The sequence below is a fragment of the Anolis sagrei genome, chromosome 3, assembly GCF_037176765.1.
Source record: "Anolis sagrei isolate rAnoSag1 chromosome 3, rAnoSag1.mat, whole genome shotgun sequence".
Taxonomy (NCBI): domain Eukaryota; kingdom Metazoa; phylum Chordata; class Lepidosauria; order Squamata; family Dactyloidae; genus Anolis; species Anolis sagrei.
The window spans coordinates 264,793,831-264,807,615 of NC_090023.1; the positions used below are offsets into that span (position 1 = coordinate 264,793,831).

General features: G+C 42.1%; 1 protein-coding gene across 2 annotated transcripts in view; it reads left to right on the top strand.

Moving 5' to 3' along the window:
• Window positions 1-13,785, top strand: part of ABCC5 (ATP binding cassette subfamily C member 5) — a 100,663-nt gene that overhangs the window by 53,277 nt on the left and 33,601 nt on the right. For both annotated transcript variants that reach the window (XR_010909530.1, XM_067466098.1), the window contains exons 9-13: window positions 1,277-1,425; window positions 4,410-4,517; window positions 8,193-8,543; window positions 11,019-11,090; window positions 11,403-11,527. Coding sequence is in view for 1 of the 2 variants with exons in the window: in XM_067466098.1 (XP_067322199.1) it covers window positions 1,277-1,425; window positions 4,410-4,517; window positions 8,193-8,543; window positions 11,019-11,090; window positions 11,403-11,527 (805 nt within the window). In the remaining variant the exon portion in view is untranslated. The remainder of the gene's footprint in view (window positions 1-1,276; window positions 1,426-4,409; window positions 4,518-8,192; window positions 8,544-11,018; window positions 11,091-11,402; window positions 11,528-13,785) is intronic.

Here is a 13,785-nt window from a genome sequence, read left to right on the forward strand (position 1 = left end):
CACATTTGCATATTTTTGAACTGCTAGATTGGCAGAAGCTGGGGCTAACAGTGGGAGCTCACCCCGCTCCCCGGATTCAAATCGGCAACCTTTTGGTCAGTAAGTTCAGGAGCTCAGCGGTTTAACCTGCTGTGCCACCAGAGGGTCCATTGCAGATAGTTTTCTGTTAATTCTTCATATAATATGTGGAACTGAAAATAATATACAGCCAACATTCTTTTTCAGAGCATCCTAAATAAAAAATGAGAAATTAAGTCACTTAAAATTATAGCGTACTCGCATGACTGGTCCTAAGTTAAAGGAGTCTATTCACTTTTGTGATTTATCTTAAGGTGACTCGGTGCTGTGTTAGTGATTTAAAGCTATAAAATGAATTCTTATTCTTTGCTCAATCTATGCAAAGACAGCTTATTTATTTGCTTCATTTATATGCCCTGCCTTTCTCACCCCCGTAGGGGGACTCAAGATGGCTTACAACTCCAGCAAGATTCAATGCTGCTTAAACATACTCATAGTCTAATCAACTCTCAACAAAAGATTGCCCCAGGCACTGCCAGGCCATCAATCACTGGGTTGTTGTTGTTATATATCTGTGGTATGACCAGGGTGGGACAAAAAACTCTTGTCTGTTGGAGCTAGTTGTGAATGTTTCAACTGACCACCTTGATTAGCATTTGATGGCCTGGCAGTGCCTGGGGCAATCTTTAGTTGAGAGATGATTTTAATACTGGCTACCAGTATTTTAAAAACTCTAAAATTACAACATCAAAACAAAAGAGAGGAAACAATCAAGGGCATCTAATCACCTCTCAAAAGAAGATTTTCCCAGGCTCAGGCAGGCCTTCAAATGCTAATGAAGGTGGTCAGTTGAAACATTCACACTTAGCTCCAGCAGGGAAGAGCTCCTTGCCCCACCCCAGCCATTCCACAGATATATAAACCCATTTTCCTAGTTCCAACATACCTCACTACCTCTGAGGATGCTTGCCATAGATGCAGACGAAACGTCAGGAGAGAATGCCTCTAGAACATGGCCATATAGCCTGAAAAAACCTACAACAACCCATAGTCATAAATCCTATCCCATAAACTAAAAACTGTTACAACAGTAACCAAATAAAACACAGAATAATAACAGATAAAAACATATAAAGCTTAGGTAATTTCATTTTGTTTGGGTTTTGCATTTATTTACAATACTGTATATTCTGAAGGAGCAACTGCAGAATTCCTTGAATGTGCTGCTATGAGCCTCACGTGTGCTCTGTATTTTCAGAAATTAGAGAAGAAGAACGCAAAATCTTGGAACGTGCAGGGTACTTCCAGAGCATCACAGTGGGAGTGGCACCCATCGTAGTGGTGATTGCCAGCGTAGTGACCTTTTCTGTCCATATGGTTCTTGGCTATGACCTCACTGCAGCCCAGGTAACTTTGCGTAGAGATCGGTGGTATTAACCTGAGATGTGGGAAATGAAACTGTGGGAAAGTGGACTGCTATCTACTAGCTCATCCTTTTCTTCAGCCATGAGCTTTGGAGGATGTTTCTAAGTTAATGGCGAGAACACTCCAGAATATATTTCAAAGCTTATAATGAATTGTGTATAAACTGAGTGCCATCATAAACAGATAAGCTTCTCAGGTATTGAAGAAACCTGTTGTTTTCCTGACTTTGCAGAAGCCTGGTCCTTGTTGTTTTCATTCTTTGAGCTGCATCCAGATCATCATTTCAATATAAAGAGTATATATTTCTGCCTGAGATATTTTATTGCTGCACTGATATTGTTTGAAGGCATGCAGAATTATTACTCATATTTTGTTTGGCAAAATAGTAATTTGTTGAGTCTCCAGTTTTCAGTTGGAAGAGACCTCATGGGCCATCCAGTCCAACCCCCTGCCAAGAAGCAGGAATATTGAATTCAAAGCATCCCTGACAGATGGCCATCCAGCCTCTGTTTAAAAGCTTCCAAAGAAGGAGCCTCCACCATACTCCATGGCAGAGAGTTCCACTGCTGAACGGCTCTCACAGTCAGGAAGTTCTTCCTCATGTTCAGTCCCTGCTGTTTGATTCTTACATGGAAAAGGAATCTGCAGACATTAGAAAAATACTGCTGCATGCATGTGTTCTGAAAATTCTAATGGCCCATGTAAAACTGACCCAAAATTATTGTAAAGATGGAATGAGTGCAATTATGATTTCTCTCTCTTCTGTTGTTATTTTCCCATTGACCAGCAAAATTGTAAAGTACCTAGGTATTTGCTCCAGATACAGTTAGCAACTAGTTAGGACCTCAGAAGCAATCTGCCCTCCTCCCACTGCCCAATTTAGAACCTTTTTGGACCAAAAATTATCTCACTTGACGCGAAGTTGCTTCTAACTGTGAGAGAAATAAGGTTGAACACAGTGAAAGCCATCCACTGCATGGCTATTGTTATGACTTCAAATTCTTGGATGTCATCTTGTCCCATATCCTTCAACTCTGCATCCTGTGCTTTCCAAAACTCTATCTCTCTTTTGCTCTTGTTCTTTTGTAGGCCAAAGGACAAACCTCTTTCTTAGGCTTGCATTTCTGCATTTTCAACATCTCTTTCACCTAATAAGCTCTATTCACCCCTTCACTATCAGCCTCCTCCCAGTAGAGTCAGATCAAGGAAAAGCTTCATGAGAACCACCACTCCTCTTAACGTTCCCCCAGCAAAAGCAAGAGTATCGCTCTGAGCAGCTAAACCAGGAAACCTCAGGAAATCCCATGAGGGTCTTCCTCCAGGGACAAACCAAGAATGGGCAACTTGAAAGTCCCCGAACAGACTCAGAGTGGGCAGATCAAAAGACAACTTGGCAAAATGGCCCTAGCTAGAAGAATACTCCACCTTGTGTGACTGTGGAGCAGAACAAACAACTCTGCATCTCTCAGTTCTTGTGGTTTTTTTCGGGCTATATGGCCATGTTCTAGAGGCATTTCTCCTGACGTTTCGCCTGCATCTATGGCAAGCATCCTCACCTCTGAGGATGCTTGCTATAGATGCAGGCGAAACGTCAGGAGAAATGCCTCTAGAACATGGCCATATAGCCCGAAAAAACCCACAAGAACTGAGTGATTCCGGCCATGAAAGCCTTCGACAATACATTGAACTCTGCATCTGTATGCTTGCTCACAATGTCTTGCCTTATGCACAGAGGAATAATTGTTTAAAGCTACAGACAATGCGTTCACTGTTGCCTATTTTTGGTTTAAAAAATTAGCCACTTGTGCTCCTTCTATATTTATCAATTTTATACAATGCTTTTGATCTGTGTAAATAAAAATGTAATGTTTGATTGTGGGATTAACATAACTCAACAACCACTGGGCGAATTGAAACCAAATTTGGACACAATACGCCTATTAGGCCAATGAGTGACCATCACTCAAAAAATTGATTTTGTCATTTGGAAGTTGTAGTTGCTGGGATTTATAGTTCACCTACAATCAAAAAGCACCCTGAACTCCACCAACAATGGAATTGAACCAAACTTGGCATACAGAACTCCCATGATCAACATAAAATATTGGAAGGGTTTGGTGGCATTGACCTTGAGATTTGGAGTTGTAGTTCACCTACATCCAGAGAGCACGGTGGACTCAAACAATGATGGATCTGGACCAAACTTGGCACGAATACTCAACATGCTCAAGTGTGAACACTGGTGGAGTTTGAGGAAAATAGACCTTGCATTTGGGAGTTGTATTTGCTGGGATTTATAGTTCACCTACAAACAAAGAGCATTCTGAACCCGACCAACGAGAGAATTGGGCCAAACTTTCCATACAGAACCCCCATGACCAACAGAAAATACTGTGTTTTCTGGTGGTCTTCGGCGACCCTTCTGACACCCCCTCACAACCCCCCCCCCAAGAGGTCCCGACCCCCAGGTTGAGAAATGCTGCCTTAAGGCCATCCAGTCCAACTCCCTTTACCAGGGCAAGAAAACATAATGAAAGCCCTCCTGAGAAAGAGCCATCCAGCCATAGATATAGATAAATAGATATGATTTACACACACACATATATATGCCAGATATAGTATCATAGATTTGAAAGGGACTCCTAAAGAAGGACAATGATATGTTGCATGTTCCAGAGTAGGCAAACCAGACATCATCAACACTATATCAACACTGACAAGAAATACTGTTTACCCACAAGCATAAAGAAATTACATATCTTAGAAACCAACAGTATTTTCCAGATCACCAGACTGGGCCACAGCAACGCATGGCAGGGGGCAGCTAGAATGAAATAAGAAAATACCGTCAGGATGTCACCAAGAGAAATGTGTTTTTACCTAAAGGCCCTGATTAGTTCTTAATTCAAGTTTACATTTGATGCAAATACAGATGTTGCAGTCAAAGGTATTTCATTGTGTTTCAGGCTTTTACAGTGGTTACTGTGTTCAATTCAATGACCTTTGCTCTGAAAGTTACTCCTTTTTCCGTGAAGTCTCTTTCTGAAGCATCCGTTGCAATTGATAGATTTAAGGTGAGTAATCATCTTACTGTCGCTTATTCTTGTGGTTGGGAGCCTTTGAATGTGGGGATAGTTTTTGAGATAGTGATATGCTAAGCCTCTTACTATTTCCTTAGCTAATTTTGTAGCAAGGCCAGTCAAGTCTATGCCTTATTCTTGGAACTTTAAAAGCTTAGCTATTTGAGTATAATATTGGGTCAGCCACTAAAACATTCACTTCTTGTTGTTCAATAGAATTGTCTCCCCAGATTTCAGAGTTGTTATAATGTAAACCGTTAAGAGTTTGAAAATAGGACAGTATGTGAAACATATATGTGCAGGTCTCTTGATACCAGACAAAAACAGACAGGTGACCCTGCAAGAGTTTGAGGAGCAAAGTCTTTCCAGTTTCCACACAACATGTACTGACTAAGGCTTTCATGGCCGGAATCACTGGGTTGTTGTTGTTATATACCTGTGATATGACCAGGGTGTGACAACGAACTCTTGTCTGTTGGAGCTAGTTGTGAATGTTTCAACTGACCACTTTGATTAGTATTGAATGGCCTGGCAGTGCCTGGGGCAATCTTTTGTTGAGAGGTGATTTTAATACTGGCTACCAGTATTAAAAAACTCTAAAATTACAACAGCAAAACAACAGAGAGGAAACATCTAATCACCTCTCAACAAAAGATTGCCCCAGGCACTGCCAGGCCATCAAATGCTAATCAAGGTGGCCAGTTGAATTTATTTTTATTTATTTAGAACTTTTATATACCAATCTTCTCACCTCCAACGAGGGACTCAGACCGGTTTACAACAAGGGGGTTCATACACAATAGTTTAAAAACATCACATCAATAATACACTAATATAAACACATTAAAGTACTATCATATAATTATATAAAGCCAAGTCGTTAGCATAAAAATCACTATTCATCCCCATCCGTCCGTATGGTCAAAAGCCATTGACTCACTCATCAAATGCCAGATTCCAAAGTCAGGTTTTCACCAACTTTCTAAAGCTTAGGAGGGAAGGGGCAGTTCTGATCTCCAATGGGAGAGAGTTCCAGAGCCGAGGGGCCACCACCGAGAAGGCCCTAAATCCAACAGACAAGAGTTCTTTGTCCCACCCTGGACATTCCACAGATATATAAACTCATTTTCCTAGTTCCAACAGACCTCACTACCTCTGAGGATGCTTGCCATAGATGCAGGCGAAACATCAGGAGAGAATGCCTCTAGAAAATGGCCATATAACCCGAAAAAACCTACAACAACATGTATTGACTTCCCTGCTCCAGGATCCTTGGGAATTGTAGAGAATTCTGGGTAATTTCTAGAGTGTGTGGTCCATTTATTTATTTATTTATTTATTTACATTACTACCCCGCCTTTCCCCACCCCGGAGGGGACTCAAGGCGGCTGACACATAGGTAACTGATGCCATAAAACAACGTATAATTAAAATAAACATTTAAATAGAATTATAAAATACATTAAAACAATTAAAAACATTTAAGACCACACCTTCACAATTAAATCACGTAATCCTCAAGCATATGACCAGTCTGCTTAGCCAAGTCATTTTCCCAAGTAAGTTGAGAAAGCTTTTCAGATCACAAACAGGAAAACAGCTGAATACTGCACATTCCCTTTCCATTTTTTTTCCTTTGAGCTTGCAGATATTTGTGTCCCATTTCTTGCAATTCCTAGACTAGCCAATGTCCAGCCTTTTCCCCCCTGGGAGAATATGTTATTAACAGAATAACCTAGCCAGGGCTATCTGAAGATGAAAGGAAATTGATTTATGCTTAAACACAGGCCTGGGCAAACTTTGGCCCTCCAGGTGTTTTGGACTTCAACTCCCACAATTCGTAACAGCCTTCCAGCTGTTAGGAATTATGGGAGTTGAAGTCCAAAACACGTAGAGGGCTCAAGTTTGCCCAGGACTTATTCAATGAATAAACAGGCTTAGATTTTAAAGCTTGTGCCATTTATTTATTTATTTATTAATTATTTATTTATTTCGGTTGCTTCTACCCCGCCCTTCTGACCACTGGGGGGGGGGGGCCCTCAGGGTGGCTTACAAAGGCGAGGCACAATTCGATGCCCACATCACATAACAGCAAAAGACAATAACATCAGTTAACAAAGACAGCAATTCTAGCAATAACAACAATTAACAGAAACAATAATCATTATAGGCAAAACTAACCATAAAACCAATAAAAGCAATAAAACCAATACAAACCTCATTGACGGTCAGTGTTCCACACTCTCATAGTTTAAATTCCAATTTCACAATTGTCAGTCCTTTCAGTCCTATCCATCTGGTTTCCATATCTAATTGTCAGATTGCCCAAAGGCCTGGTCCCACAACCATGTCTTTACCTTCCTCCTGAAGGCGAGGAGGGATATTGATGCCCTGATTTCCCCCGGGAGTGAGTTCCACAGGTGAGAGGCCACTACTGAGAAGGCCCTGCTCCTCGTCCCCACCAGCCTCACTTATGATAGCGGTGGGGTTGAGAGCAGGGTCTCCCCAGATGATCTCAAATTCCGGGGTGGGATGTAGAGGGAGATACGTTCGGACAGATACACTGGACCGGAACCATACAGGGTTTTGTAGGTCAAAACCAGCACCTTGAATTGTGCTCGGAATTGAACCGGCAGCCAGTGGAGCTGGCACAGCAGGGGGGTGGTGTGCTCTCTGTATGTCGCTCCGCTAAGCAATCTGGCTGCTGTTCGCTGGACCAGTTGAAGTTTCCGAACAGTCTTCAAGGGCAACCCCACGTAGAGTGTGTTGCAGTAGTAGAGTAGAGTGCGTTGAACGTAGAGTGCGTTGAACATGCAGGAATTATGCTGGCAAATAATTTAATCATGCCATTTCAGCTACTTCTCAAACAAAGTATTTAAGAGACAAGGGGAGCCATTTTTAAAATGTACAGTGTGTTAAAAGAAAAACATAGGTGACAAAGGAAGACAGATAGTTCTGAGAGACTCTATGATGTTAAAGTTTGGGAAGCAATTCCTATAATTGTTTTTATGTTGGGAGTCAGTCAGGGAAGGAGTTACTTTCTTGGAAATATTGTTGTAACCAAGTAGCAACTATTTTGTCTTTTGTTTTTCTTTGCAAACTGTGACAGGCATTGCAATACTTTCTGAAAATGTTTCTGAATAGATGGATGTGGTGGAAAAACATGATATGGAGCCTCTGCATTTTAAACAGTGCTGTCCTGACTCCAGGCTTGCAGACGAGAAATTGTTAGATCCCTAGGAATAGAATTTAGGGTTAGATCCCTAGGGAATGGAATTTCTCCGCCAACAATGACTTGCTAAGATATTATTCCATCTCTTTAAGTCTTGCAATTTTTCCTCCCCTTGCCTAATATGATATCCAAACTTTGAAATACAAAAAAGTGAGGTAAAAAGGACTGGCAATAAGCCTATCTTATGTCCAAGCCTGCGTCCACAGTATGGTAACTCTGCAGAAGTCTCTCTGTCTGAGAACCACCACATCCATGGATATCCAGGTTCTTTTCTGGACCTGGAGTTAGTTTTCACTAATGAGCTACGTTTTGCTCTTCAGCTTCCTCCCACTGTATAGCCTGAGTGTTTTGCTGCGTGAGTGTGCCGTAGGCTTGTGTCCCCCCCTCAGTCTTGACCTGGTGTCTCATCTTTGCACCTCTCTCACAACTCCTATCAGAGTTTGTTTCTAATGGAAGAGGTTCATATGGTAAAGAAAAAGCCAGCCAATCCTCACGCAGCCATAGAGGTGAAAAATGCCACCTTGGCATGGGAATCCTCCCATGCTAGTGTCCAGAGCTCACCCAAGATGACCCCTAAAATGAAAAAAGACAAGATGGCTAAGAGCAAGAAAGAGAATGCGAAGCTAGAGGAGCATGAGGGACAGCAGGAGATGCTCGCTGAGCAGAAGGACCACCTCTTAGTGGACAGCGATGACCCCCCAAGTCCTGAGGAGGAGAAGAAGCACATCCAGCTGTCAAATGTCCGACTTCAGAGGACGCTGTATAATGTTGACCTTGAAATCGAGAAGGTAAGGAAAGAAAATGCTCTTTTTGCTCAAATATGTCCTAGAATTATGATGTCTTGCCTTTAAGTTGCATGGAATGACAGATGGTTAGAGTTGTTGTCATTACTTTATTCATTTATATTCCCTCTATTGTCCCATGGTTGGGCTTATAATGAGAGTTGTTTTTAGCACCGGGCAGCACACTTATTTTCAGTATATTGGCACAATGAAATATTTTTAACTTTGGAGAAGAGATGTAAAGAAGCATGTATTGATATGACTCCCAGGGCACTTGTATGTTTTATGTAGAAATAAAATGGCCGCAGTGGCAAAATGGATTAAACCCTTGTGCTGCTGAACTGCTGACCTGAAGGCTGGCAGTTCGAATCCACAGGTCGGGGTGAGCTCCTGCTGTTAGCCCTAGTCCCTGCCAGCCTAGCAGTTTGAAAACATGCAAATATGAGCAGATCAATAGTTACTGCCTAGGTGGAAAGACTAACAAGCCGCTCCAAGCAATCATGCCGGCTGTATGACCAGGAGGTGTCTATGGACAATGCAGGCTCCTCAGCTTGGAAATGGAGATGAATACCTCCCCCAGAGCCAGAGTTGAGCACTGCCTCCAGAAGCCGGGGATAAAAGGGGAAGCCTTTGCCTTTGTCTGTGAATTTCTGTCTCATTGTATCAAGGGATTGAATGTTTGTGTTTGTATATATGCTGTAATCTGCTCTGAGTCCTTTCAAAAAGAGAGGATGGAATATAAACAAAGTGTTGCTGTTGCTGTTGTTGTTGTTATGAGAGATGTCTTAAAGTGCCTCTTTTTAAACAATGTAAGCTCTGCTTCTATTTATTTATTTATTTACTGTACTTGTATACCGCTATTTCTCAGCCTAAATGGCGACTCAATGCGGTTTACAACAAAATACAACAATCAACAGTATACAATTTAAAACCATAAAACACAATACACATTATTAGCACATCGATAATCATCCAGTGCATCTCCTAACTAAAATCATGATCCAGTTTCGTCGTCCATTTTACCAGTCCTATTGATCGTTACATTCAATTGCACCGAATTAACCAAATGCCTGTTCGAACATCCAGGTTTTTAATCTTCTTCGGAAAACCATCAGCGAGGGGGCTGCTCTTATCTCCATGGGGAGGGCATTCCATAGCCGAGGGGCCACCACAGAAAAGGCCCTCGCTCTCGTCCCCGCCAGCCGCACCTGTGAAGCAGGCGGGATAGAGAGCAGGGCCTCCCCAGAAGATCTTAGGGTCCTGGTGGGCTGATAGGCCAAGATACGTTCGGATAGGTAGCACAGGAATTGGCAAACACAGGCCCAGGGGTTGGTTGTGGCCCCTTGGGCTCTTTTTTTCAGGCTCTCCTCTCTCTCACCATCCTATCCTTCCTTCCTTCTCTCTTTCCTTCCCTCTTCCCTCCCTCTCTTCCCTTTCATCCTTTTCTCCTTCCTTCCATTTTGTCTTTTCTTCCTTCTCTCTTCCCTCCCTCCCTCCCTTTCTCCCTCCATTCTCTTCTACCCTTCCTTTCTTTCATCCTTCACTACCTCCCTTCCTTCTCCTTTTCCTTCCGCCATTCCTTTTGGGGGATGTTTAGCTGGGAGAGGAGAAGGTTGAGAGGGAACATGAGAATCATGTTTTGGGATTTCAAAGGGTGTCCCATTGAGGAGGAGGAAAACTGACTTTCTTCTGCTCTAGAGACCAGGGCACAAGGGAGCCAAGGTTTCAAATGACAGGGAAAGAGATTCAACTGAGAAGATTAGGAAGAACTTCCTGAGTGTAAGAGCTGTTGGAGAGTGGCATAGGCTGCCTGGGAATATGGTGCAGTCTCCTTCTCTGGAGACTTTTCCGCAGGGAGTTGGACTGGATGACCCTTGGGGGTCTTTTCCAATTCTAGGATTCTATATCAGGAGTAGGCAATACGGGGTCTCATGGATACACTTTTTCTTTCCCATCCACCATCTCACCCAGACCAAGACCAACCCTTTTGGGATCCAAACGTTTCTTGTCTTTCCTTCACTTTCTTCCCCCAGAAGAGAAGAGAAAGGGGAGGAAAGGCCAGGGAGGGATCTTGGGGAGAACCCCCTCCCTTCCGATCCTGCTGCAGCCTGCCAAGTGGCCCCAAAGTTAGAAAGTTTGCTCATGCCTGTCCTAGCACCTTTCAAAAGCTGGTTTAGTTCAGTCACCTTTGCTTCCAAAGTAAATATACATAGGATTGTGTTGTTAGTCTAGTGCTGCTCTCCTTTTTAGAACCAGATACTTTGCAAGTCAAGTGTAGATGATTTTGACAACTACATAACACAAATCTAGTTCTAAACTTGGATAATATAAATTTTCCCTGCCTCTCTATTGTGCAATCTAATATTGTTCAATGGGTTTCTTTTCTAATTCATTGACACATTTCTGTTATTATTATGCACTTAACCAGGATGAAATATGTATTTCTTGTGTGACAGTGTTTCTTTCCATTGTCTGATCTAGGGGAAACTTGTTGGCATTTGTGGCAGCGTGGGGAGTGGGAAAACGTCACTTATTTCAGCCATTTTAGGACAGGTGAGAGATATTGATTTGGCTCCTTTCCCCCCACTGTAAGTTATTTCTGATTCTGTTGCTTTCTGATTCTCTTTGTGCCCATCCGCTCTGCCAGCAGCTACATCTTGTATCATGGGCCTTTAGCCCACATGATAAATAATTAATTTGACCTCAGATCATAAAATGCAGTGAAGCGGGTCATACTTAAGATCTTAAAATGTCTTAAATTGGTGTTGGGTTGGCTTTGCATGCCAGAAAGGTGGTGAGGGAGGGAAGGAGGAAATTACACAATCATGTAGTGGATTCATTGTAAATTTCTGCTTTTCGTTCCAGATGACTCTGCTGGAAGGCAGCATTTCTGTTGATGGAACATTTGCCTACGTTGCACAACAAGCATGGATTCTCAATGCGACGCTTAGAGACAATATCCTATTTGGAAAGGAGTTTGAGGAAGAAAGGTTTGTAACTCCCAGTGTGTTGACTTATGGCTAGTATGCATTGGTATAGCGATTTAATAGAACTTTGACACTGCAAATATACAAAGAAGAATTGCAGCATACTTGTTTTTTTTTTTTTGTCTCTGAGACTGTCTGAAGGCTATATAAATTGTTAAAGTCCACCTGAAATTTTGAAAACACTGTGTTTTAATGTGTTGTCTAAATTTTCACGCCCTGAATCACTTCTTTGCTGTGTGTTTTCTGGGCAGTATGGCCATGTTCCAGAAGCATTCTCTCCTGACGTTTCATCCACATCTATGGCAGGCATCCTCAGAGGTTGAGGGATCTATTGGAAACTAGACAAGTGGGGTTTATATATCTGTGGAATATTCAGAGTGGGAGAAAGAACTCTTTTTGTTTGAGGCAAGTGTGAATGTTGGAATTCATCACCTTGATTAGCTTTGAATAGCCTTGCAGCTTCAAGGCTAGGCTTCTTCCTGCCTGAGGAAATCTTTTGATGGGAGGTGATTAGCTGGCCCTGACTGTTTCTTGTCTGGAAGTCATAGAATCATAGAATCGTAGAATCAAAGAGTCGGAAGAGACCTCATGGGCCATCCAGTCCAACCCCCTGCCAAGAAGCAGGAATATTGCATTCAAATCACCCCTGACAGATGGCCATCCAGCCTCTGTTTAAAAGCTTCCAAAGAAGGAGTCTCCACCACAAGTCCCCTATTTTGAGTGGTGTTCTTTATTTACTGTCCTGATTTTAGCATTTTTTAAAATATTGATAGCCAGATTTTGTTCATCGTCGTGGTTTTCTCCTTTCTGTTGAAATTGTCCACATGCTTGTGGATTTCAGTGGCTTCTCTGTATAGCCACAAAAATGTGGGTGAGACATCAGGAGAGAATGTTTCTGGATCCTGGCCATACCACCAGGAAAACACATAGCAACCCTATGTTTTTAATGCTATACGGTACAATAAAATATTGCAATCTGTTCCCGGAGGGTTTGAAGATAATAAACTGTCCAGAGGAATCTGGGGAGGAAAAAGGGCTGCAAAATAGCCTTCCTGTTTCTTCATGGCTGCACTTTGCTCACCCTTGTTGGGCAGCCACTGTATATTTGCATAGCAGTGTAAATCATGAATCATTAACTAGGCGTTCTGCCTCGGCTGGCCTCTACAGGTTTCTGCCTTTGGTGTACATTTTCCTCAGCTCTTAACGCAGGCTTGATCCCCTTTGTATGTAACCGTAAACCAGGATTGAGCATTACTTAACAAAAGTTCTGGGAGACCAGACAAAATCTCAGTCTCACATACCTCTTCTTCCCATGTGACTGGCAGGAATCCCTAACCTTTTAGATTCATTGACTTTGATTCCTAGTGTTGTAAATCTGCCAGAGGCTGATGGGTTACCTGATGATTTAGAGAGGATTGTGGGCTTTCCTGTGGCACAAACTTATGGGCTCTCAAATCTGGGAATTTTAGGTCTGGGAAATGATGTTTCTCTCTGTGAGATTAAGTGGCTCAGAAAGTGCAGGTCCTCAAGGCCAGTCTGAGGAGTCAGAAGTAGCAACAGCAGATAAGGAATTGAGTGAAGAGCTGAATGATAAGGAGGGTTTCCAGGAGTAATCACCTGTAGCTATGAAGATCAACAAAAGTTTACAAATCAGAGCCGAAAATGGATTGTGCCAGTCTGAGAGATTATGTGGGAAAGTTGGGAAGAAAATTCATGGGAGACATAATGCTTTCATGGGTGTCTATTCAACAACAAGTTGTTTACTTTAAGGGCAGTTCAGGCAACGCTGCGTTAGAGTGAGAAGCTAAGCCCGAGTTCTCTTGTTCATGTTTCAAGTCAAGCCTTGGTTTTGGATTTTAATATCCTGGAAGTTTTCTATGTTCCTGTTAATGTACTCCTGTTCAAGTTTTAACTAGTTATACCTTCTTACTTGTGAACTTATGCTGTACCTGTGATTTCTGGCTGTTTCTGGACTTTATCACCTTTGGAACTTTAAGAGACATTTGGATTATTGTTTGGTTATCACCTGTTGCTAAATCTTTTTGGATTTTATGTCTTTCTTTCTTATTCTTATGGTTTTTATGTGTTTTACAATAAACTGCTTATATTCCTGGACACTTGTGTGGTGCGATGGTCATAGGTGTTTCCAACTGGAAGTCTAACTAAATGTAGTAAAAGTCACCTTCCAGGCTACCCAGGAAGAAAGTAGGGCCAAAATATATGAACCTGAGAATTGGCTTAGTCTTGGAGGGATTTAAAAT